This window comes from Ranitomeya variabilis, chromosome 5, assembly GCF_051348905.1.
Source record: "Ranitomeya variabilis isolate aRanVar5 chromosome 5, aRanVar5.hap1, whole genome shotgun sequence".
NCBI lineage: Eukaryota > Metazoa > Chordata > Amphibia > Anura > Dendrobatidae > Ranitomeya > Ranitomeya variabilis.
Genome location: NC_135236.1, coordinates 101,214,018 through 101,240,458, shown reverse-complemented (window position 1 = coordinate 101,240,458; position 26,441 = coordinate 101,214,018). Strand labels below are relative to the sequence as shown.

At 44.4% G+C, this 26,441-nt stretch overlaps 1 protein-coding gene across 1 annotated transcript in view; it reads right to left on the bottom strand.

The window, feature by feature from the left end:
- Positions 1–25,964, bottom strand: part of ANTXR1 (ANTXR cell adhesion molecule 1) — a 211,227-nt gene extending 185,263 nt beyond the window's left edge. The window contains exon 1 of the mRNA XM_077263047.1: positions 25,560–25,964. Coding sequence (XP_077119162.1) covers positions 25,560–25,705 — 146 coding nt within the window. The 5' untranslated portion in view covers positions 25,706–25,964. The remainder of the gene's footprint in view (positions 1–25,559) is intronic.
- Positions 25,965–26,441: the final 477 nt, after the last annotated feature.

Sequence of the window (26,441 nt, the reverse complement as noted above, 5' to 3'; positions counted from 1 at the left end):
ATTTTAAAAGTTAAATAACTAAACAGTTTGGATTACTCATTACTTATTTTGTACTGATTCTGGATTAAAGGGAATCTGTCACCAGGTTTTTGCTACCTCATCTGAGAGCAACATGATGTAGTGAAAGAGACCCTGATTCCAGTAACGTATCACTTAGTTGTGACACAATCAGAGTTTTTAGTTGTAGCTTGTAGCAGGGCTACAGAGCTGTTTAATTAATACATATGCAACTACTAGTGCGTTGAGAAAAAACATCAACTTTATTTTCAATACACCTGGACATTCGCCTTTTCAGCAGCGTGGATGACATCCACAAAACTCCTAGATTGAATAAAATCTATTTTATGAGTATATATACTATGTAGGTCTCTTTTTCCTACCCTTTGTTATCTGTATATATAATGTTTATAGACAGTAAACTGCTTATCACAGGCGATATTTGCATGTATTAGCCTTCTGACTGAGCACTCCGTCCCTTAGCCTCAGGCGTTTTTAATTTCAGTAGGACCCTACCCCTCCATAGAGATATAGACTTCAGTCTAAGAGAGGATTCACACTAAGTTCCCAGAGAGATGTAGACTGTGTACGAGAGGATTGGCATTAGGTCCTGCAACGAGAATCGCCTTATCGTGGCTGCCAGGTACACATGAATTGGCCAATTTATGCCTTAAGCATTCTCAATTTTTCATATTTCTAGTGCAGTAATGCAATTCAATTTTCATATTTCATGTTTTCATGCTATAGCGCTACAGAATGCTGCCTTATCTCTTTGACTATGGGATCAGTGACGTGTCTGCTGTTATGGTTCTCAATGGCAAGAGAACATAGCCCAGCAAACATAAGTACTAGCTCTTGGAAGGATGGAAACTAAACTGACCATGAACTAAACCTGCCGCACAACTAACAGTAGCCGGGTAGCGTTGGCTACGTTTTTATCCCTAGACGCCCAGCGCCGGCCGGAGGACTAACTAATCCTGGCAGAGGAAAATATAGTCCTGGCTCACCTCTAGAGAAATTTCCCCGATAGGCAGACAGAGGCCCCCACATATATTGGCGGTGATTTTAGATGAAATGACAAACGTAGTATGAAAATAGGTTTAGCAAAATTGAGGTCCGCTTACTAGATAGCAGGAAGACAGAAAGGGCACTTTCATGGTCAGCTGAAAACCCTATCAAAATACCATCCTGAAATTACTTTAAGACTCTAGTATTAACTCATAACATCAGAGTGGCAATTTCAGATCACAAGAGCTTTCCAGACACAGAAACGAAACTACAGCTGTGAACTGGAACAAAATGCAAAAACAAACGAGGACTAAAGTCCAACTTAGCTGGGAGTTGTCTAGCAGCAGGAACATGCACAGAAAGGCTTCTGATTACAATGTTGACCGGCATGGAAGTGACAGAGGAGCAAGGTTAAATAGCGACTCCCACATCCTGATGGAAACAGGTGAACAGAGGGGATGATGCACACCAGTTCAATTCCACCAGTGGCCACCGGGGGAGCCCAAAATCCAATTTCACAACAGTACCCCCCCCTCAAGGAGGGGGCACCGAACCCTCACCAGAACCACCAGGGCGATCAGGATGAGCCCTATGAAAGGCACGGACCAGATCGGAGGCATGAACATCAGAGGCAGTCACCCAAGAATTATCCTCCTGACCGTATCCCTTCCATTTGACCAGATACTGGAGTTTCCGTCTGGAAACACGGGAGTCCAAGATTTTTTCCACAACGTACTCCAACTCGCCCTCAACCAACACCGGAGCAGGAGGCTCAACGGAAGGCACAACCGGTACCTCATACCTGCGCAACAATGACCGATGAAAAACATGAATAGAAAAAGATGCAGGGAGGTCCAAACGGAAGGACACAGGGTTAAGAATCTCCAATATCCTGTACGGGCCGATGAACCGAGGCTTAAACTTAGGAGAAGAAACCCTCATAGGGACAAAACGAGAAGACAACCACACCAAGTCCCCAACACAAAGCCGAGGACCAACCCGACGCCGGCGGTTGGCAAAAAGCTGAGTCTTCTCCTGGGACAACTTCAAATTGTCCACTACTTGCCCCCAAATCTGATGCAACCTCTCCACCACAGCATCCACTCCAGGACAATCCGAAGATTCCACCTGACCAGAAGAAAATCGAGGATGAAACCCCGAATTACAGAAAAAAGGAGACACCAAGGTGGCAGAGCTGGCCCGATTATTGAGGGCAAACTCCGCTAAAGGCAAAAAAGCAACCCAATCATCCTGATCTGCAGACACAAAACACCTCAAATATGTCTCCAAGGTCTGATTCGTCCGCTCGGTCTGGCCATTAGTCTGATCATGGAAAGCAGACGAGAAAGACAAATCTATGCCCATCCTAGCACAGAATGCTCGCCAAAATCTAGACACGAATTAGGTTCCTCTGTCAGAAACGATATTCTCCGGAATACCATGCAAACGGACCACATTTTGAAAAAACAGAGGAACCAACTCGGAAGAAGAAGGCAACTTAGGCAGGGGAACCAAATGGACCATCTTAGAGAAACGGTCACACACCACCCAGATGACAGACATCTTCTGAGAAACAGGAAGATCCGAAATAAAATCCATCGAGATGTGCGTCCAGGGCCTCTTCGGGATAGGCAAGGGCAACAACAATCCACTAGCCCGAGAACAACAAGGCTTGGCCCGAGCACAAACGTCACAAGACTGCACAAAGCCTCGCACATCTCGAGACAGGGAAGGCCACCAGAAGGACCTTGCCACCAAATCCCTGGTACCAAAGATTCCAGGATGACCTGTCAACGCAGAAGAATGAACCTCAGAAATGACTTTACTGGTCCAATCATCAGGAACAAACAGTCTACCAGGTGGGCAACGATCAGGTCTATCCGCCTGAAACTCCTGCAAGGCCCGCCGCAGGTCTGGAGAAACGGCAGACAATATCACTCCATCCTTAAGGATACCTGTAGGTTCAGAGTTACCAGGGGAGTCAGGCTCAAAACTCCTAGAAAGGGCATCCGCCTTAACATTCTTAGAACCCGGCAGGTAGGACACCACAAAATTAAACCGAGAGAAAAACAACGACCAGCGCGCCTGTCTAGGATTCAGGCGTCTGGCGGACTCAAGATAAATTAGATTTTTGTGGTCAGTCAATACCACCACCTGATGTCTAGCCCCCTCAAGCCAATGACGCCACTCCTCAAAAGCCCACTTCATGGCCAAAAGCTCCCGATTCCCAACATCATAATTCCGCTCGGTGGGCGAAAATTTACGCGAGAAAAAGGCACAAGGTCTCATCACGGAACAATCGGAACTTCTCTGCGACAAAACTGCCCCAGCTCCGATTTCAGAAGCGTCGACCTCAACCTGAAAAGGAAGAGCAACATCAGGCTGACGCAACACAGGGGCGGAAGAAAAGCGGCGCTTAAGCTCCCGAAAGGCCTCCACAGCAGCAGGGGACCAATCAGCAACATCAGCACCCTTCTTAGTCAAATCAGTCAATGGTTTAACAACATCAGAAAAACCAGCAATAAATCGACGATAAAAGTTAGCAAAGCCCAAAAATTTCTGAAGACTCTTAAGAGAAGAGGGTTGCGTCCAATCACAAATAGCCTGAACCTTGACAGGATCCATCTCGATGGAAGAGGGGGAAAAAATATATCCCAAAAAGGAAATCTTTTGAACCCCAAAAACGCACTTAGAACCCTTCACACACAAGGAATTAGACCGCAAATCCTGAAAAACCCTCCTGACCTGCTGGACATGAGAGTCCCAGTCATCCGAAAAAATCAAAATATCATCCAGATACACAATCATAAATTTATCCAAATAATCACGGAAAATGTCATGCATAAAGGACTGAAAGACTGAAGGGGCATTTGAAAGACCAAAAGGCATCACCAAATACTCAAAGTGGCCCTCGGGCGTATTAAATGCGGTCTTCCACTCATCCCCCTGCTTAATTCGCACCAAATTATACGCCCCACGGAGATCTATCTTAGAGAACCACTTGGCCCCCTTTATGCGAGCAAACAAATCAGTCAGCAGTGGCAACGGATATTGATATTTAACCGTGATTTTATTCAGAAGCCGATAATCAATACACGGTCTCAAAGAGCCATCTTTCTTAGCCACAAAGAAAAAACCGGCTCCTAAGGGAGATGACGAAGGACGAATATGTCCCTTTTCCAAGGACTCCTTTATATATTCTCGCATAGCAGCATGTTCAGGCACAGACAGATTAAATAAACGACCCTTAGGGTATTTACTACCCGGAATCAAATCTATGGCACAATCGCACTCCCGGTGCGGAGGTAATGAACCAAGCTTAGGTTCTTCAAAAACGTCACGATATTCAGTCAAGAATTCAGGAATCTCAGAGGGAGTAGATGATGAAATGGAAACCACAGGTACGTCCCCATGCGTCCCCTTACATCCCCAGCTTAACACAGACATAGCTTTCCAGTCAAGGACTGGGTTATGAGATTGCAGCCATGGCAATCCAAGCACCAACACATCATGTAGGTTATACAGCACAAGAAAGCGAATAATCTCCTGATGATCCGGATTAATCCGCATAGTTACTTGTGTCCAGTATTGTGGTTTATTACTAGCCAATGGGGTGGAGTCAATCCCCTTCAGGGGTATAGGAGTTTCAAGAGGCTCCAAATCATACCCACAGCGTTTGGCAAAGGACCAATCCATAAGACTCAAAGCGGCGCCAGAGTCGACATAGGCATCCGCGGTAATAGATGATAAAGAACAAATCAGGGTCACAGATAGAATAAACTTAGACTGTAAAGTGCCATTTGAAACAGACTTATCAAGCTTCTTAGTACGCTTAGAGCATGCTGATATAACATGAGTTGAATCACCGCAATAGAAGCACAACCCATTTTTTCGTCTTAAATTCTGCCGTTCACTTCTGGACAGAATTCTATCACATTGCATATTCTCTGGCGTCTTCTCAGTAGACACCGCCAAATGGTGCACAGGTTTGCGCTCCCGCAGACGCCTATCGATCTGGATAGCCATTGTCATGGACTCATTCAGACCCGCAGGCACAGGGAACCCCACCATAACATCCTTAATGGCATCAGAGAGACCCTCTCTGAAATTCGCCGCCAGGGCGCACTCATTCCACTGAGTAAGCACAGCCCATTTACGGAATTTCTGGCAGTATATTTCAGCTTCGTCTTGCCCCTGAGATAGGGACATCAAGGCCTTTTCCGCCTGAAGCTCTAACTGAGGTTCCTCATAAAGCAACCCCAAGGCCAGAAAAAACGCATCCACATTGAGCAACGCAGGATCCCCTGGAGCCAATGCAAAAGCCCAATCCTGAGGGTCGCCCCGGAGCAAGGAAATCACAATCCTGACCTGCTGAGCAGGATCTCCAGCAGAGCGAGATTTCAGGGACAAAAACAACTTGCAATTATTTTTGAAATTTTGAAAGCAAGATCTATTCCCCGAGAAAAATTCAGGCAAAGGAATTCTAGGTTCAGATATAGGAACATGAACAACAAAATCTTGTAAATTTTGAACTTTCGTGGTGAGATTATTCAAACCTGCAGCTAAACTCTGAATATCCATTTTAAACAGGTGAACACAGAGCCATTCCAGGATTAGAAGGAGAGAGAGAGAGAGAAAGGCTGCAATATAGGCAGACTTGCAAGAGATTCAATTACAAGCACACTCAGAACTGAAGGGAAGGGAAAAAAAAAAAAAATCTTCAGCAGACTTTTCTTTTCTCTCCTTTCTCTGTCAATTAATTTAACCCTTTTTGGCCGGTCAAACTGTTATGGTTCTCAATGGCAAGAGAACATAGCCCAGCAAACATAAGTACTAGCTCTTGGAAGGATGGAAACTAAACTGACCATGAACTAAACCTGCCGCACAACTAACAGTAGCCGGGTAGCGTTGCCTACGTTTTTATCCCTAGACGCCCAGCGCCGGCCGGAGGACTAACTAATCCTGGCAGAGGAAAATATAGTCCTGGCTCACCTCTAGAGAAATTTCCCCGATAGGCAGACAGAGGCCCCCACATATATTGGCGGTGATTTTAGATTAAATGACAAACGTGGTATGAAAATAGGTTTAGCAAAATTGAGGTCCGCTTACTAGATAGCAGGAAGACAGAAAGGGCACTTTCATGGTCAGCTGAAAACCCTATCAAAATACCATCCTGAAATTACTTTAAGACTCTAGTATTAACTCATAACATCAGAGTGGCAATTTCAGATCACAAGAGCTTTCCAGACACAGAAACGAAACTACAGCTGTGAACTGGAACAAAATGCAAAAACAAACGAGGACTAAAGTCCAACTTAGCTGGGAGTTGTCTAGCAGCAGGAACATGCACAGAAAGGCTTCTGATTACAATGTTGACCGGCATGGAAGTGACAGAGGAGCAAGGTTAAATAGCGACTCCCACATCCTGATGGAAACAGGTGAACAGAGGGGATGATGCACACCAGTTCAATTCCACCAGTGGCCACCGGGGGAGCCCAAAATCCAATTTCACAACAGTCTGCATTATGAATGCCTAATCAGAGCACCACCTGAAGACCCCCACACAGGCCGCCTGGGGCACGAGCATATCATTAACTAAAAATTGAAAATAAAGTTTAAAGAACAACCATAAGATGGATTTCATCAACCAAGGTATCATTGTAATCAGTATAAACAGTGCTGACCTGACACTGTGTGTTGGTTGCTCAGCACAATCCTGCTGACAGGTTCCCTTTAAGCAGTTCTCCAGAACAACAAAATTAGATGTTTAAACATAGGCCAGCAACATTAGATGGGTAAAGTTCCCACTCGCAGAATCACACTGATTTATTGGGGGAGTGCCACAGATCTCCAGTGAATGCTTTGTCACCTTCATTGATTACTAGCTCCATACTTCTGTTAGTGGTTGCAATTGGTATAACAGCTCATTTTCATTCACTTAAAGAGTTATTCTCAAAATATTAAATTATCCACTATCCATAGGATAAATATTGGGCGCTGGAGGTCTGACAGTTTGTACACTGATAATGGGACTCTAGAATCTGGGAACCAGGCACTGCAGAGTCCCATTTTGAATAATGCAGAGATGATCATGCTCAATCTCCCCATTCATTATCTATGGGAACATTGTGCTCAACTTTCTCCATAACAATCCATAAACAATAAGCAAGACAGAGGTTGAAAATTTGCATCTTTATTCCATTCTAGATGGAGCTTTGAAGACCTTGGTTCCCAGGCTCCAGGTACCTAATATTAGGATACATATAATTTCCAGCAATCGGACCCCCAGCAACCAGTAAACTATTGAGAACAGAATAAGTTGTATTGCGCTGTAATACCAGACTATGCTACTATCAAAAGGAGGTTTATACTGATCGGTGGGAGTGATAAAAGTTGGATCCGTACTAATCTGATATTGGTGGCCAATCCAAACAAAAGGCAATTAATTTTGCAATTGCAGAAAAATATAAGACTTTTATATTTTAAAGTATAACAATTTAGGAATAAAAATCACTTGCGGACTTTACTATTTGAGGATTTCTCAGATATGCTGTAATTTAGCAGTTTTCTCCAAGGTGACACTCACAACACTTAAAAAACTGTTAAGATTCTCTGCTGATCTGTGGGTTTCTAAATGTTCCTGAGAGCAGTAATTGAATGCATAGCGAGTGGGACCTACGTAAGAGCAGGATTGGGGGAAGATTACATTTCACATCTTGGACCCATTCTCTTTAAATCACCAGAATGGTTTAAACATCAAGATAGGGTTTACTCTTTTCACAACCTCTGCATCTAATTTGTGAGCAACTGAGAAGTATTAGCTTTTAATCCAAGGGATATCCATAATATTTTATTTTCTGGCAAGATTCTTTGGATTAACATCATACATCCACTGAAGCACATACACAATTTAATATTGGTCTGTGCTGAAATCTATTGCTTTTTATTTCACGTGAATATTATTCTTGGTGACCAAGCTGTTAATGCAATTCATTCCACTAGATGGTAGCACTAAGAACTGGCAGCTCGTAGAAACCTTTTGGATGCCAGATCGGAGGATATTCAATGCAATCTCTTTCTAGGTCAAAAATAAAACAAAACTTGGCAACTTTTCTAATGCTAAACTACATCTTCCACGATGCTCAGCCAGTTGTTCCTCCCATGGTTGGCCATTAATTTCTTCTCTCCTGTGCATTATAGCCTATTACTCACAACCTAAGTCAAGAAGAAACCAACCAAGAGCTCATTGGCAGCAAATCTTCAGTAACACTGCTGGCACACTCCATCCAATAAACAATCCTTTTTTTCCTCTTGGAAAAAGTTAAAGTCCACACCAGTTTTCAGGAGTTGTCTAAGGTCAATGCCTAACCACTCCAAATAGGAAATTTGATGAGTCCCAAACTCCTAGCAATTAACATCAACGACCACTAATCATCTAAGATGGTAGGTTATGGGGATTTGATTTAGAGGGTCCGGATTTTATAATGGTTCAGTGTGGTTGAAAGTGGGTCATTAGTGGTGACCACTTGTGACTTCACGGTCTCCAATTTGAAGGCCAAACCAGTCTCTAGAGTACAGTTTATAGGACCTCAGTAAGTGGGACATTATTTCACTGCAAGAACCTTTTTTAACAAGAAGTTGGTGTTGTAGACTTACTGATACCCAGATATGGGACTGTATAGACAAAATGTGCCTTCTACTACTGTGATCTTCAGCATCAACACCATAGATATAAAGTATAGAATAATTGGAAATTAAATTCAGGGCTGGTGTGTTGGATGATAAAGAGGGCTCTTGTACAGGGCTCCTTTTCCTAAATATTTCTAAGGACAAAAAAAAATTAAACAAACTAAATCACCCAATAGCATTGAAAGTTTAATCGCTTTGTTATATGGCCCATTTACAGGTGCATCTCACAAAATTAGAATATCATCAAAAAGTTAATTTATTTCAGTTCTTCAATGCAAAAAGTGAAACTCATATATTATATAAAGTCATTACAAATAGAGTGATCTATTTCAAGTGTTTATTTCTGTTAATGTTGATGATTATGGCTTACAGACAATAAAAACCTAAAAGTCATTATTTCAATAAATTAGAATACTTTAGAACACCAGCTTGAAAAATTATTTTAAAATCCAAAATGTTGGCCTACTGAAATGTATGTTCAGTAAATGCACTCAATACTTGGTCGGGTGTTGTGAATTCTGCTTTTGGGTTCCCTCCGGTGGTAGTAGGTGGTAATGCAGTTGTCCCTGGGTTGCAGTCCTGGTCAGGTGTGTCTGCTGATTGCAGTTCTGACTGGGGTATTTAGGTGTGCAGGATTCATTAGTCCTTGCCAGTTGTCAATTGTTGTTGGGAGGTGTTGGACCTCTGCCTGGTTCCTCCTGTCTTTCTGCCAAATCAGCAAAGATAAGTGTCTGTTTTTTTTTCCTGTGGCACACATGCTGTGTGCTTCACAATTCAGTGCTATTCTTTGTGTTTTCTTGTCCAGCTTAGATTGTGTCAGTATTTTCTCAGTCTTGCTGGATTCTCTGGAGTGGCAGATATACATTCCATGTCTTTAGTTAGATTGTGGAACTTTTTGTATTATCTGTTGTGGATATTTTTGGAAGGGTTTTAATACTGACCGCCTATTAATCTGTCCTATCCTTTCCTATTTAGCTAGAGTGGCCTCTTTTGCTAAATCCTGTTTTCTACCTGCGTGTGTCTATTCTTCTCCTACTCACAGTCATTATTCGTGGGGGGCTGCCTATCCTTTGGGGGTCTGCTCTGAGGCAAGATAGCATTCCTATTTCCATCTATAGGGGTATTTAGTCCTCCGGCTGTGTCGAGGTGTCTAGGGTTTGTTAGGCACACCCCACGGCTACTTCTAGTTGCGGTGTTAGTTCAGGATTTGCGGTCAGTATAGGTTCCACCGACTCCAGAGAAATTTTTCATGCGGCTCCAAGGTCACCGGATCATAACAGTCGGGGCTCCTTTTGCATCAAATACTGCATTAATGCAGCGTGGCATGGTGGCGATCATTCCCCGTCATTTTAAATCTCACCATGGATGTGATGCCAGGACACTTAAGATCCGGGCAATCGATATTCTCCATCTGGGCATTAGAGGTGGCAATAATAACAAACTACTTGCCCAGATGGAGACAAAGTGGATTGTCACTTTGGATACTAGGGTTCCAAGGGCCTCAACGAATCTTTGAGTTTTGCCTCATTATAAATTACTGATGGTCCGAGTTATCCGCTTGTCTTTGGCATCATAAATTAGCATTGGCTTTTCAGACATATGGAATTCAGACATTGGCACCTTATAATAATGCAACAATGGAGTTTTGCACTATTGTGTGAATGTATATGGACTGTTGAGCTCCAATTGATATGTGCTCCCTTTATTCTTATGTGGCTGTGGCTCTAGATGTACTGTTTTCATTTGTTGATGTTGTTTAATAAGGGTGATCTACTTTAATAATTATTTTCTCCTCCTGTTAATAATGACTATGGTGCTTACCCCTATGTATGATCACTTCGGCTTTGTCCTTAGTGTATCTGCAATATTTATACCTTGTACGGTTGCTGGGTATATCATAGTTCGCTCCGTATGCCCTCTTTTGGCTGTGCGCATGCGTGGTGTGGCTCATCGGCTCCTTATACCGCCAGGCATCTCTATATCCTCGGCGTATGTGCTGTGGTATCTTATGCCTTGGCTGCTGCGGGACCTAGTGTGTGCACTGCGCATGCGCCGCAGATGCCATTATGATTGGTCCATTGCCAGCATGTGATCTATCATGAGGACTATTTTAAGGTCCTATTTGCACATTGTAATCATCCCCTTGAGAAAGATGCGTTTGTGCCAGCAAAACGCGCGTTGTGGCTGACATCCTTCCTTGGAGTCACCACCTCTTCAATTCACAGGCCTTGGTAAGTCTGTCCCCTCATATTTTTATGTGTTACCCTGTGTGACTCGCGTCACCTCATTTGGTAGGGGCTCTCTTTTCTGTGGTCTTCTATGCACTATGGCTATGTATTAATGCTTTATATTTTGCATTGCTGAGGTGGGGACCTTTTTCCCTGTTTGTATCTTCTTGGAGTATGTGTTACCTTACATATTGTGATTTATTTGATCTTTTAATATTTTATATTAAAAGATTTATACTGTTTTTTTATTAAAATTATCACCTAGTACTCCTTTTTCTCCTACTTTGCTATGTTTCTTGGAGTTGGTGTAGTTTTTTTTAGGGTGGGCTACCATAAGTGCCCCATTTCCTAGCATTTGATATGCAGCTGGGTTGGTTATCACTGAGATGCATGTTCAGTAAATGCACTCAATACTTGGTCGGGGCTCCTTTTGTATCAATTACTGCATCCATTCGGTGTGGCATGGAGGTAATCAGCCTGTGGCACTGCTGAGGTGTTATGGAAGCCCAGGTTGCTTTGATAGCAGTATTCAGCTCGTCTGTATTGTTGGGTCTGGTGTCTCTCATCTTCCTCTTTACAATACACGATAGATTCTCTATGGGGTTAAGATCAGGCGAGTTTGCTGGCCAATCAAGCACAGTGATACTGGTGTTTATAAACCAGGTATTGGTTCTTTTGGCAGTGTGGACAGGTGCCTAGTCCTGCTGGAGAATGAAATTTCTACAAGGAAATTTTAGAGCACTCCATGATTCCCTCTGCTGACAAGCTTTTTGGAGATAGAAATTTCATTTTCCATTTTCCAGCAGGAGTTGGCACCTGCCAACACTGCCAAAAGTACCAATACCTGGTCAGTATTTTACCTCAGACCAAATACGGATATAGTGTGAACGTGACCTAAAAGTTGCAAGCAGGCGCCTATCCAAAGCCCCAACATCACTAAAACAGACCCTGACTAAGTGTACAATCGTAAGTAGCAGAACTGAATTGTGTCATTTAAATTCGGTCATTGTGGATGTTGACTAATAACCATGAAATATAAGCCAACTGACAGGCCTATGTAAAACCAGAGATAGCACATTGTGACGTCACAATGAGTTGTGCCAGGTTCAGCTTTTGCATTCTTAGCTTTTACATAGGCTTCTGCCATTTTCATGAGGCAGAACATATAACTTTTTGACTGCGGATGTTTCCTAGGATGAATGATTTGGGAAGCTTGGTGAATGTAATGATGTCATAAATGTATTTTGTATTATAGATCAGTTGTGAATGGACTACCATACAATATCGATGGAACACTGAAAAGTAATATGAAGCCCATGCAGATAGTCTCTCAACATCTCTCTATAAATATTGCCTTGGGCCAGAAATTTCTAAGACAACTTCCATGAGCGCAGCTGGCAGATCTGCAGCAGGAATGCACGCTCGCACTCTGCTGAAGAAGGAAAACAGCTGGCTCAGCTATATATTTTCTGCCTCCAGCTATGTGCAGGCAGTCAGCATCGATCCACAGTAATCTTCACATTTCACATGGAAATTTAGAAGAAAGTGAAAAACTGTGATAAAATATTTTTAGACCCAATAAAACACCCTTATAATACCAAACTAAAATACCACTCAGTGACATACAAATCACCACGGGGCCCACTTGGCACGATGCCCCACTCCATCAGATCATGAATGGCTTTTGATTATTTCGGCCTACACATTACATTCTATGACTGCTTTTCTTTCCAGTGATCTTCAGTCATTTTAAAGACAAGGTTATATTACAATGTGGAACTAGCCTAAAAATCAGTGCCAAAATCTATAGTGAAATACCAGTGTGGATTTTCATGCTGATTCAGCAGCAGATATCACTTATTGCATTGCAGAGTAAATTCACAACATAGAGCACTTTGTAGATCTGAAAATCTGCAGCAAATTTATAATCTACTGCAGATTTGTTTCCGCTGTGAGCAAGTGGGGTTACAAAATCTCAATGATCCATATTGCCTTGCACTTTATAGCAGAATTTTGATGCCAATTTTTCAAGTCAAAATCTGGAACAAATCTCTAGTGTTTGAATCTAGCCTTAAATTTTTGCATCCAGCATTCTAGGTTAGCACGAAATACAGTATGCAGTTGAGCCCTACCAAAAGTGCTGTACAGTGGTAGTTCTGCCTATAGTGCCCTGGTAGTTCTGCCTAGAGCACCTTTGTAGTTCCGCCTATAGTGCCCTCGCAGTTCTGCCTATAGTGCCATGGTAGTTCTGCCTATAGTGCCCTGGTAGTTCTGCCTATAGTGCCCTGGTAGTTCTGCCTATAGTGCCATGGTAGTTCTGCCTATAGTGCCCTGGTAGTTCTGCCTATAGTGCCATGGTAGTTCTGCCTATAGTGCCATGGTAGTTCTGCCTATAGTGCCATGGTAGTTCTGCCTATAGTGCCATGGTAGTTCTGCCTATAGTGTCCTGGTAGTTGTTGCCTATAGTGCCATGGTAGTTCTGCCTTTAGTGCCATGGTAGTTCTGCCTATAGTGCCATTGTAGTTATGCTTATAGTACCCTGGTTGTTCTGCATATTGTACCCCGGTAGGTTTGCCTATATTGCCCTGGTAGTTCTGCCTATAGAGCCCAGGTAGTTCTGCCTAGAGCACCTTTGTAGTTCTGCCTATAGTGCCCAGGTAGTTCAGTCTATAGTGCCCTGGTAGTTCTGCCTATAGTGCCCAGGTAGTTCTGCCTATAGTGCCCAGGTAGTTCAGTCTATAGTACCCTGGTAGTTCAGCCTATAGTGCCCAGGTAGTTCTGCCTATAGTGCCCAGGTAGTTCAGTCTATAGTGCCCTGGTAGTTCAGCCTATAGTGCCCTGGTAGTTCTGCCTATAGTGTACTGGTAGTTGTTGCCTATAGTGCACTGGTAGTTGTTGCCTATAGTGCCCTGGTAATTCTGCCTAGAGTACCATGGCAATTCTGTCTGTAGTGCCATGGTAGTTATTGCCTATAGTGCCCTGTGGCTCTGCCTATAGTGCCCTGGTTGTTCTGTTTATAGTACCCGGGTAGTTATGCTTATAGTGCCCTGATGGTTATGCCTATAGTACTCTGAGGTCTAAGGGGTGAGGTTTCTCCTTGTGGAGAGTGACATACCAGATCTGGCTTGTCAAGGTAAGGAGGCTTATTCGCTGTGCAATGCTCCTCTGGGAAATTTAATATGCAAATTGCCTCTTCAGAGAAAAAGAGGACTTGAACTCTATAGCGCCACCTATTGGAAGTAGCGATCCTACAAGTCACAATCAACCCTTTAACAAGTATTGTAATACTATTGTCATATTGCAAGACTCGTTAAAGGGTTAATTGTGACTTGTAGGATCGCTACTTCCAAAAGGTGGCGCTATAGAGTTCAAGTCCTCTTTTTCTCTGAAGAGGCAACTTGCATTTAGTGCTCTGGTAGTTCTGCCTATATTGCCCTGGTAGTTCTGCCTATAGTGCCCTGGTGGTTTTGCCTATAGTGTCCTGGTAGTTCTGTCTATAGTGCCATGGTAGTTATGCCTATAGTTCTCTGGTGGTTCTGCCTATAGTGCCTCGGTAGTTATGCCTATAGTGCCCTGGTAATTCTGTCTATAGTGCCCTGGTAGTTCTGCCTATAGTGCCCTGGTTGTTCTGCATATTGTACCCTGGTAGGTTTGCCTATACTACCCTGGTAGGTCTGCCTATACTGCCCTGGTAGTTCTGCCTTTAGTGCCCTGGTAGTTATGCTTGTAGTACCCTGGTAGTTCTGCCTGTAGTACCCTTGTAATTTTGCCTATAGTGCCATAGTAGTTCTTCCTATAGTGCCCTGGTAGTTCTGCCTATAGTGCCCTGGTAGTTCTGCCTATAGTGCCCTGGTAGTTCTGCCTATAGTGCCCTGGTAGTTCTGCCCAGGGCCATCAACAAGGAATTACTGCCCTTACTGCTGTATGGGGCCCAGTAAGCTGCAATACATAGGGGGGCCTGCAGGTCCGAGGTCCCGCTCTTGTACTTCTGCTCACCCAGCCCCATCGTGCACTAAAGTGCTGTGCACTGCGACGCACACGTCGGCGCTGTGAGCCGGGAGCTTTCTCGGAGCTCCACAGCCATCTAACCTTGATGGCTGTGCAGCTCCTGCTCCCTCTGTCTTCTCTGTACTTCAGGTCAGGTAACGGCGCCTGCTGCAGGGGATCATCAGGGCGGTAAGTATGAAAAACTTTTTTGTCTTCTTTATAAAATGGATTCAATAGGTGAGGGGAGGAGAAGGGGGACTGCAAATGATGAAGTGTGTCTGAGGGGCGGACTGCACATGATGAAGTGTGTCTGAGGGGGAGAAGGGGACTGCACATAATGAAGTATGTCTGAGGGGGAAGAGGCGGACTGCATGATGAAGGGGGGGAGGGGGACTGCACATGATGAAGTGTGTCTGAGGGCCAGGGGGACTGCACATAATGAAATGGAGAGAGGGGGACTGCACATGATGAAGTGGGGAAGGGTGACTGTACATGATGAAGTGGGGGGAGGGGGACTGCACATGATGAAGTGGGGTGGCTCCACATAATGAAGTGGGGGAGGGGGATTGCACATGATGAAGTGGGGGGTGAGGGGGACTGCACATGGTGAAGTGGGTGGAAGGGGGAATGCACATGATGAAATGAGGGGACTGCACATGATGAATTGGGGGATGAGGGCAACTGCACATGATGAAGTGGGGGAGGACTGCACATGATAAAGTTGGGGGATAAGGGGGACTCCAGAAGATGAAGTGGGGGAGGAGGACTGTAAATGATGAAGTGTGTCTGAGGGGGGACGGCACATAATGAAGTGGGGGGAGGGGGTTTGCACATGATAAAGTGTGTCTAAGGCGAGACTGTAAATGATGAAGTGAGAGGGGGGTAGGGGACTGTAAATGATGAAGTAAGGGGGACTGCAAATTAAAGTGGGGGGATGGGGACTGTAAATGATGAAGTGGAGGAACAGGATGGGCGACTGCACATGATGAATTGGGGGATGAGGGGGGCTGTACATGATGAAGAGGGGAGGACTGCACATGATGAAGTTGGGGGTAAGGGGGACTGCACACGATGAGGTGGCCGGGAGTGGGAATGCAAATGATGAAGTGTGTCTGGAGGGATTGCAAATGATGAAGTGTGTCTGGGGGGACTGCACAAGATGAACTGGGGGGAGCGGGACTTCAAATGATTAAGTGTGTCTGGGGGACTGCACATGATGAAGTGGGGGGAGCGGGACTGCAAATGATGAAGTGTGTCTGGGGGACTGTGTTATGACCCCAATGGCGAGGGTCTCAGAGGAACGTGGAAGTCTGCAGAATACAAAAATCCAGCTCATAGGGCAGTGGTAGCTGGGTTGACCATATATCTACTCCTAACGCCAACACTAGAAGTAGCCGGGGATCATTCCTACGTTGATTCTAGATGACACGCTCCAGCCGGAGAATCTAGCTACCCCTAGTAGAGGAAAACAAAAGACCTTTCTTGCCTCCAGAGAAGGGGACCCCAAAGCTGGATAGAAGCCCCCCACAAATAATAACGGTGAGGTAAGAGGAAATGACAAACACAGAAATGAACCAGGTTTAGCACAGAGAGGCCCGCTTACTGATAGCAGAATAAAGAAAGGTAACTTATATGGTCAACAAAAACCCTATCAAAATCCACACTGGAAATTCAAGAACCCCCGAACCGTCTAACGGTCCGGGGGGAGAACACCAGCCCCCTAGAGCTTCCAGCAAAGGTCAGGATATATATTTGGAACAAGCTGGACAAAAATACAAAACCAAAACAAAATAGCAAAAAGCAAAAAGCGGACTTAGCTGATATAACTGGAACCAGGATCAGTAGACAAGAGCACAGCAGACTAGCTCTGATAACTACGTTGCCAGGCATTGAACTGAAGGTCCAGGGAGCTTAAATAGCAACACCCTTAACTAACGACCCAGGTGCGGATAAAAGGAATGACAGAAAAACCAGAGTCAAAAAACTAGTAACCACTAGAGGGAGCAAAAAGTAAATTCACAACAGTACCCCCCCCTTAGTGAGGGGTCACCGAACCCTCACCACGACCACCAGGGCGATCAGGATGAGCGGCATGAAAGGCACGAACTAAATCGGCCGCATGAACATCAGAGGCGACCACCCAGGAATTATCCTCCTGACCATAGCCCTTCCACTTGACCAGGTACTGAAGCCTCCGCCTGGAGAGGCGAGAATCCAAGATCTTCTCCACCACGTACTCCAACTCGCCCTCAACCAACACCGGAGCAGGAGGCTCAGCAGAAGGAACTATAGGCACAATGTACCGCCACAACAAGGACCTATGAAATACATTGTGAATAGCAAACGACACAGGAAGATCCAGACGAAAAGATACAGGATTAAGGATTTCCAATATCTTGTAAGGCCCAATAAAACGAGGTTTAAATTTGGGAGAGGAGACCTTCATAGGAACAAAGCGGGAAGAAAGCCATACCAAATCCCCAACGCGTAGTCGGGGACCCACACCGCGGCGGCGGTTGGCAAAGCGCTGAGCCCTCTCCTGTGACAACTTCAAGTTGTCCACCACATGATTCCAGATCCGCTGCAACCTATCCACCACAGAATCCACCCCAGGACAGTCAGAAGGCTCCACATGACCCGAAGAAAAGCGAGGATGGAAACCAGAGTTGCAGAAAAAAGGCGAAACCAAGGTGGCGGAACTAGCCCGATTATTAAGGGCAAACTCAGCCAACGGCAAGAATGTCACCCAATCGTCCTGATCAGCAGAGACAAAACACCTCAAATAAGCCTCCAAAGTCTGATTGGTTCGCTCCGTCTGTCCATTAGTCTGAGGATGGAAAGCAGACGAAAACGACAAATCAATGCCCATCCTACTACAAAAGGATCGCCAGAATCTGGAAACGAACTGGGATCCTCTGTCTGACACAATATTCTCAGGGATGCCGTGCAAACGAACCACGTTCTGGAAAAACACAGGAACCAGATCGGAAGAGGAAGGCAGCTTAGGCAAAGGAACCAAATGGACCATCTTTGAGAAGCGATCACATATCACCCAGATAACGGACATGCCCTGGGATAGCGGAAGATCAGAAATGAAATCCATGGAGATATGTGTCCAAGGTCTCTTCGGGACAGGCAAGGGCAAGAGCAAACCGCTGGCACGAGAACAGCAAGGCTTAGCTCGAGCACAAGTCCCACAGGACTGCACAAATGACCGCACATCCCTTGACAAGGAAGGCCACCAAAAGGACCTGGCCACCAGATCTCTGGTGCCAAAAATTCCCGGGTGACCTGCCAACACCGAGGAATGAACCTCGGAAATGACTCTGCTGGTCCACTTATCCGGGACAAACAGTCTGTCAGGTGGACAAGACTCAGGCCTATCAGCCTGAAATCTCTGCAACACACGTCGCAGATCCGGAGAAATAGCTGACAAGATAACTCCATCTTTAAGAATACCAACAGGATCAGCGACTCCAGGAGCATCAGGCACAAAGCTCCTAGAAAGAGCATCGGCCTTCACATTCTTTGAACCTGGTAAATACGAGACAACAAAATCAAAGCGGGAGAAAAACAATGACCAGCGGGCCTGTCTCGGATTAAGGCGTTTAGCAGACTCGAGATACATCAGATTTTTGTGATCAGTCAAGACCACCACACGATGCTTAGCACCCTCGAGCCAATGACGCCACTCCTCAAATGCCCATTTCATGGCCAACAACTCCCGATTGCCCACATCATAATTTCGCTCGGCAGGCGAAAACTTCCTAGAGAAAAAGGCACAAGGTTTCATAACAGAGCAACCAGGGCCTCTCTGCGACAAAACGGCCCCTGCTCCAATCTCTGAAGCATCCACCTCAACCTGAAAGGGAAGTGAGACATCGGGCTGGCACAAAACAGGCGCCGAAGTAAACCGGCGTTTCAACTCCTGGAAAGCCTCCACGGCAGCAGGAGCCCAGTTAGCTACATCGGAGCCCTTCTTGGTCATATCCGTCAAAGGTTTCACAATGCTAGAAAAATTAGCGATAAAACGACGGTAGAAGTTAGCGAAACCCAAGAACTTCTGTAGACTCTTAACTGACGAGGGCTGAGTCCAATCAAGAATAGCTCGGACCTTGACTGGGTCCATCTCCACAGCAGAAGGGGAAAAAATGAACCCCAAAAAGGGAACCTTCTGTACACCAAAGAGACACTTTGAGCCCTTGACAAACAAAGAATTTTCACGCAAAATTTTAAAGACCAACCTGACCTGCTCCACATGCGAATCCCAATTATCAGAAAAAACCAAAATATCATCCAGATAAACAATCAAAAATTTATCCAGATACTTCCGGAAAATGTCATGCATAAAGGACTGAAAAACTGAAGGCGCATTGGAGAGCCCAAAAGGCATCACCAAGTACTCAAAATGACCTTCGGGCGTATTGAATGCGGTTTTCCATTCATCACCTTGCTTAATGCGCACAAGGTTGTACGCACCACGAAGATCTATCTTGGTGAACCACTTGGCACCTTTAATCCGGGCAAACAAGTCAGACAACAGCGGTAAAGGATACTGAAATTTGACAGTGATCTTATTTAAAAGCCGATAATCAATACAAGGTCTCAAAGATCCGTCCTTTTTTGCCACAAAAAAGAATCCCGCACCAAGAGGGGAAGAAGACGGACGAATATGTCCTTTCTCTAGAGACTCCTTGATATATGAACGCATAGCGGTATGTTCAGGTACCGACAGATTAAACAGTCTTCCCTTAGGAAATTTACTGCCTGGGATCAAATCTATAGCACAGTCACAGTCCCTATGAGGAGGCAGTGCACTGGACTCAGACTCACTGAAGACATCCTGATAATCAGACAAATACTCCGGAACTTCCGAAGGCGTAGAAGAAGCAATAGACACAGGCAGGGAATCCCCATGAATACCACGACAGCCCCAACTTGAGACTGACATAGCCTTCCAGTCCAGGACTGGATTATGGGTCTGTAACCATGGCAGCCCTAAAACAACCAAATCATGCATTTTATGTAAAACCAGGAAACGTATCACCTCGCGGTGTTCAGGAGTCATGCACATGGTAACCTGTGTCCAATACTGCGGTTTATTTGCTGCCAATGGCGTAGCATCAATACCCCTAAGAGGAATAGGATTTTCTAATGGTTCAAGAGTAAAACCACAGTGCTTAGCAAATGACAGATCCATAAGACTCAGGGCAGCACCTGAATCTACAAACGCCATGACAGGAAAAGACGACAGTGAGCAAATCAAAGTTACAGACAGAATAAATTTAGGTTGCAAATTACCAACGGTGACAGGACTAACAACCTTAGCTATACGTTTAGAGCATGCTGAGATAATATGTGTAGAATCACCACAGTAGTAGCACAAGCCATTCCGGCGTCTATGAATTTTCCGCTCATTTCTAGTCAGGATTCTATCACATTGCATTAAATCAGGTGTCTGTTCAGACAACACCATGAGGGAATTTGCGATTTTTCTATCACATTGCACCGAATTAGGTGTCTGTTCAGACAACACCATGAGGGAATTTGCGGTTTTGCGCTCCCGCAACCGCCGGTCAATTTGAATAGCCAGTGCCATAGTATCATTCAGACCTGTGGGAATAGGAAAACCCACCATAACATTCTTAATGGCTTCAGAAAGGCCATTTCTAAAATTAGCGGCCAGTGCACACTCGTTCCAATGTGTCAGCACGGACCATTTCCGAAATTTTTGGCAGTACACTTCAGCCTCGTCCTGCCCCTGAGACATAGCCAGCAAGGCCTTTTCTGCCTGAATCTCAAGATTGGGTTCCTCATAAAGTAAACCGAGCGCCAGAAAAAACGCATTAATATCAGCCAATGCCGGATCTCCTGGCGCCAGCGAAAAAGCCCAATCCTGAGGGTCGCCCCGTAAGAACGAAATAACAATTTTTACTTGCTGAGCAGAGTCTCCAGATGAACAGGGTCTCAGGGACAAAAACAATTTACAATTATTCACAAAATTCCTAAACTTAAACCTGTCTCCGGAAAACAGTTCAGGAATCGGTATTTTAGGTTCTGACCTAGGATTACTGATAACATAGTCTTGTATGCCCTGCACACGAGTAGCCAGCTGGTCCACACTTGTAATCAAGGTCTGGACATTCACGTCTGCAGCAAGCATAGCCACTCTGAGGTAAAGGGGAAGAAGAAAAAAAAAAAAAACTCAGAATCTTCTTTCTTATAATCCCTCTTCTGCAATGCATTAAACATTTAATACTGGCCTGGCAAACTGTTATGACCCCAATGGCGAGGGTCTCAGAGGAACGTGGAAGTCTGCAGAATACAAAAATCCAGCTCATAGGGCAGTGGTAGCTGGGTTGACCATATATCTACTCCTAACGCCAACACTAGAAGTAGCCGGGGATCATTCCTACGTTGATTCTAGATGACACGCTCCAGCCGGAGAATCTAGCTACCCCTAGTAGAGGAAAACAAAAGACCTTTCTTGCCTCCAGAGAAGGGGACCCCAAAGCTGGATAGAAGCCCCCCACAAATAATAACGGTGAGGTAAGAGGAAATGACAAACACAGAAATGAACCAGGTTTAGCACAGAGAGGCCCGCTTACTGATAGCAGAATAAAGAAAGGTAACTTATATGGTCAACAAAAACCCTATCAAAATCCACACTGGAAATTCAAGAACCCCCGAACCGTCTAACGGTCCGGGGGGAGAACACCAGCCCCCTAGAGCTTCCAGCAAAGGTCAGGATATATATTTGGAACAAGCTGGACAAAAATACAAAACCAAAACAAAATAGCAAAAAGCAAAAAGCGGACTTAGCTGATATAACTGGAACCAGGATCAGTAGACAAGAGCACAGCAGACTAGCTCTGATAACTACGTTGCCAGGCATTGAACTGAAGGTCCAGGGAGCTTAAATAGCAACACCCTTAACTAACGACCCAGGTGCGGATAAAAGGAATGACAGAAAAACCAGAGTCAAAAAACTAGTAACCACTAGAGGGAGCAAAAAGTAAATTCACAACAGGACTGCACAAGATGAAGTGGGGGAGAGGGGCAGCAAATGATGACATGTGTTTGAGGGGGGCACTGCACATGATGAAGTGGGGGAGGGGGACTGCACATGATAAAGTGTGTGGGGGAGGGGGAAGCACATGAAGTGTGTGGGGGAGGGGGTTTGCAAATGATAAAGTGTGTCTAAGGCGGGACTGTAAATGATGAAGTGAGAGTGGGATAGGGGGTTGAAAATTATGAAATAATGGGGACTGCAGATGAAGTGAGGGGCGATGAGGGACTGCAAATGAAAAAGTGAGGGGGATAGGGGACTGCAAATGATGAAGTAAGGGGGACTGCAAATTAAAGTGGGGGGATGGGGACTGTAAATGAAGAAGTGGAGGGATGAGACAGGTGACTGCAAATGATGAAGTGGGGGGTGAGGTGGACTGCAAATGATCAATTGAGTGTGAGGGATGGGGACAGCAATTGAATTGAAGTTGGAGGGTGGGGAGAGCAAATGATGACCTGGGAGAGAGCAAATAATGATGAATTTTGAGGGTGGGGGAGTAAATGATGTATTGGATGTGGGGGAGAGCAGTTGACAATGAATAGAGGGTGGGAGAGAGAGAAGACATGACAATGAATTGGGGCAGAAGGGGCATGTAAATATAATGAATCAGGGTTAGAGTGGGAGGTACATAGTGCAGGGTGTTGAGGATGAAGTGACTGGTAATGAATTGGGGGAAATAATATAGGTTCTAATTAATGTATATATTAGGTGGGAAAAGTGGCTATGTATAGTTAGTGGATGGCACAGTATTGGATTATAGTCTATATTTGGAATGGTGGATTGCATAATAACCAATCATATATTAATGGTGGATGCATGCCTGTATTCAGATGTGTAGTGTAGTAGAAATGGAAAAAGTGGGGAATGTGATCTGGAACCGATGCTCTAGATAACTGTGTTATTTTATGCAGACACGAGTCCTGGCTAAAAGAGGTGATGGTGGTCTGGGCTGCATGAAAATGAAAAGCAAAGATGAAGGACTTTAGTTAGAGACATCACTGGTGAGTCAGTGTGTTACCTGTACATTGACACTATACACTGTCTACTATATACAGAGGTCCTGTGTATAATGGCACTTAGTATTGCCTATATTGCCCTGGTAGTTCTGCCTATATTGTCTGATAGTTCTGCCTATAGTATCCTGGTAGTTCTGCCTATAGTGCCCTGGTAGTTCTGCCTATAGTGCCCTGGTAATTCTGCCTATAGTACCCTGATAGGTATATATGCAGTGAACTGGTATTTATGCCTATAGTGTCCTGGTAGTTCTGCCTATAGTGCCCTGGTAATTCTGACAATAGTGACCTGGTAGTTCTGCCTATAGTGCCCTGGTAGTTCTGCCTACATTGTCCTGGCAGTTCTGCCTACATTGTCTTGGTATTTCTGCCTAAAGTACCCTGGTAGTTCTTCCTATATTGCCCTAGTACTTCTGCTTATAGGGCCCTAGTAGTTCCGCCTATACTGTACTGGTGGTTCAGCCTATAGTGCCCTGGTAGTTATGCCTATAGTGCCCTGGTAGTTCCGCCTATAGTGCCGTGGTAGTTCCGCCTATAGTGCCCTGGTAGTTCCGCCTATAGTGCCCTGGTAGTTCCGCCTATAGTGCCCTGGTAGTTCTGCCTACAGTGCACTGGTAGTTCAGCCTATAGTGCACCGGTAATTATGCCTATAGTACCCTGGTAGTTCTGCCTTAAGTGCCCTGATAGTTCTGCCTATAGTGCCCTGGTAATTCTGCCTATAGTGCCTCGGTAGTTCTGCCTATAGTACACTGGTAGTTCTGTCTATAGTGTCTTGGTAGTTCTGCCTATAGTGCCCCGGTAGTTCTGCCTATAGTGCCCTGATATTTCTGCCTATAGTGCCTCGGTAGTTCTGCCTATAGTGCACTGGTAGTTCAGCCTATAGTACCCTGGTAGTTCTGCCTATAGTGTCCTGGTAGTTCTGCCTATAGTGCCTCGGTAGTTCTGCCTATAGTGCACTGGTAGTTATGCCTATAGTGCACTGGTAGTTCAGCCTATAGTACCCTGGTAGTTCTGCCTATAGTGTCCTGATAGTTCTGCCCATAGTGCCTCGGTAGTTCTGCCTATAGTGCACTGGTAGTTCTGCCTATAGTGCACTGGTAGTTCTGCCTATAGTACCCTGGTAGTTCTGCCTATAGTACACTGGTAGTTCTGCCTATAGTGCCCTGATAGTTCTGCCTATAGTACACTGGTAGTTCTGCCTATAGTGCCCTGGTAGTTCTGCCTATAGTACACTGGTAGTTCTGCCTATAGTACACTGGTAGTTCTGCCTATAGTACACTGGTAGTTATGCCTATAGTGTCCTGGTAGTTTTGCCTATAGTGCACTGGTAGTTATGCCTATAGTGTCCTGGTAGTTTTGCCTATAGTGCACTGGTAGTTCTGCCTATAGTACCCTGGTAGTTCTGCCTATAACGCCCTGGTAATTGTGCACCACTATTCAATAATAATTTTCAGCCATATACTTGCATAAAAGTTGGACAAGTAGTTCAAAATTTTATAAAGAAAGATGTGGCTGGACTGCATTGATCACATCAATTTTTGGAATTCATATGTGATCATGCCGTGTTGGCGATACACTGCAGTTACCCTGCACAGAATCTACAGGATCTATACTATGGTACCCTTTCATCTACCCACCTGATTATATCACAATGTGTTAGTGCCAGTTTGATGTTATGTCATATGAGCATATACGGAGGAGGTGAACGTGATGTAGCCTGTCAAGGTATTATTGCCATTGTTATTTTCCAAGCCCACATCTGCCTGCCATTTGCACTGCATGTGTAGGTCTGCAAACAGCTTTCTAATTTTTCACTGGTAGAAAAAAAAAACAACGTACGTGTTCATTACAACATTCGCTTCTCGATAATGTCCATACAGTAAATATCTCCATGATCTCAAACTCTTCTTTGTCTTTTTGGTCACCAGGTTTGCATACTTTTTGCATAATTAATTATAACTCTTTAATTTAAGATAATATACCTCATTTACCTGAAAACCACATCACAATAAGTACAAGTGTCACGTGCCAATTTCCGCCTTTCTGTATCTGCATGCAATATAGTACAAGTCACCAGAAATTCTACCGGCTTGCTTATTATTTGCAAACCCTAGCACTTCTGCGAAGATGCCAAGTTAGTCACGTTAAAAAGAATAGAACTAACAAAAAAGACTCTTTACCAAACATCTCTATCATATAAAGTCATTACAGATTCTGAGATAATCCCAATGACTACGTTTTGAAGTGTCTGGAGAACGTAGAAATAGGTTACTTTAAATATCCTACTGGTCATCATCGTAAAGTGGGTCATGAGCTGACCTAAGGCTGGAACGGTGCTCTTTAGTCCGCTGTTGACTCTAGGCCAAGAACCCAACTGCATAAGCGATCTAATAAACTTTTGCAGCTGAGAGTCAATCTGCAGAATTTCCACTATTATTCTGTAGGAACATCTCAAATAACCTCATTCCTGACATAAAACCTATCATTCTACTTTTGGTCTGTTAAAGCAAAAGGTAGAAGGTTATTGTTCTACACAACTTATGCAAAGTAATTAGTCAATGCACTTACTTGTCCAATACAAAGTACAGGTCAAAACCTCCATAGCAGGAAGGTCCACCACTTTCTTCAGTACTACGTTGACCATCACAAACCAAAAGAAATACAGTAAGGAGAAGGGGCTTTAAACCCAAAAGGAAGGTGCATAATACAGCCATAGTTAGTCTGAATTTCCAGGACTAAAGTTTCTTCCTATAAGTGCACAATCCACACAGATTTCCGAGTGCTCTCCACTTGAAGATGTGGCCTTAATTCTTCAAGTTTTTCCTTTTTGTCTATCTTCTGTCTTGGGTTTCAGGGCTAGTGCAGCTCTGTCTTCATATCTTTCTTGTTGTCTAGTGTTTGCATCACATTTGTATGCTGCTCAGAGGAGGCACAGCTGTGCACTGTTTAATGGGATGAAAACTTTTTCCTGACAAACTTGCTTTGTCTAAACCTGTAGATTTTTTTTATTTCCGCGTGAGTTCATGGAGCAAGAATAGTACAAATCCTGACATCTTGTGATGATAAAGCAGAATGCAACATCCATGATGGAATGGGATATGTACAGTTTTATGCTTTACTCATTTTGGCCCTAGTGGTATGAAGATCCTTTTATTCCTGATTTAGGCTATGTGCACACATTCAGGAATGTCAGCAGAATTTTCCTGAACAAAACCAGACTTTTTCTGCAGGAAATCCGCACGAGTTTTTTTTCGCATTTTTATCGCGTTTTTTAGGCCTTTTTTTTGCAGATTTTTCGCATTTTTTTCCGGAGATTACCAATGCAAAAATGCGAAAAACCCATAAAATTAATGAATATGCTGTGTTTTTTACTGCGATGCATGTGCACAAAAATGGCGGAATGCATTAAAATGATGGGATGCTTAATGTAAACTTTTTTGGCATTTTTTC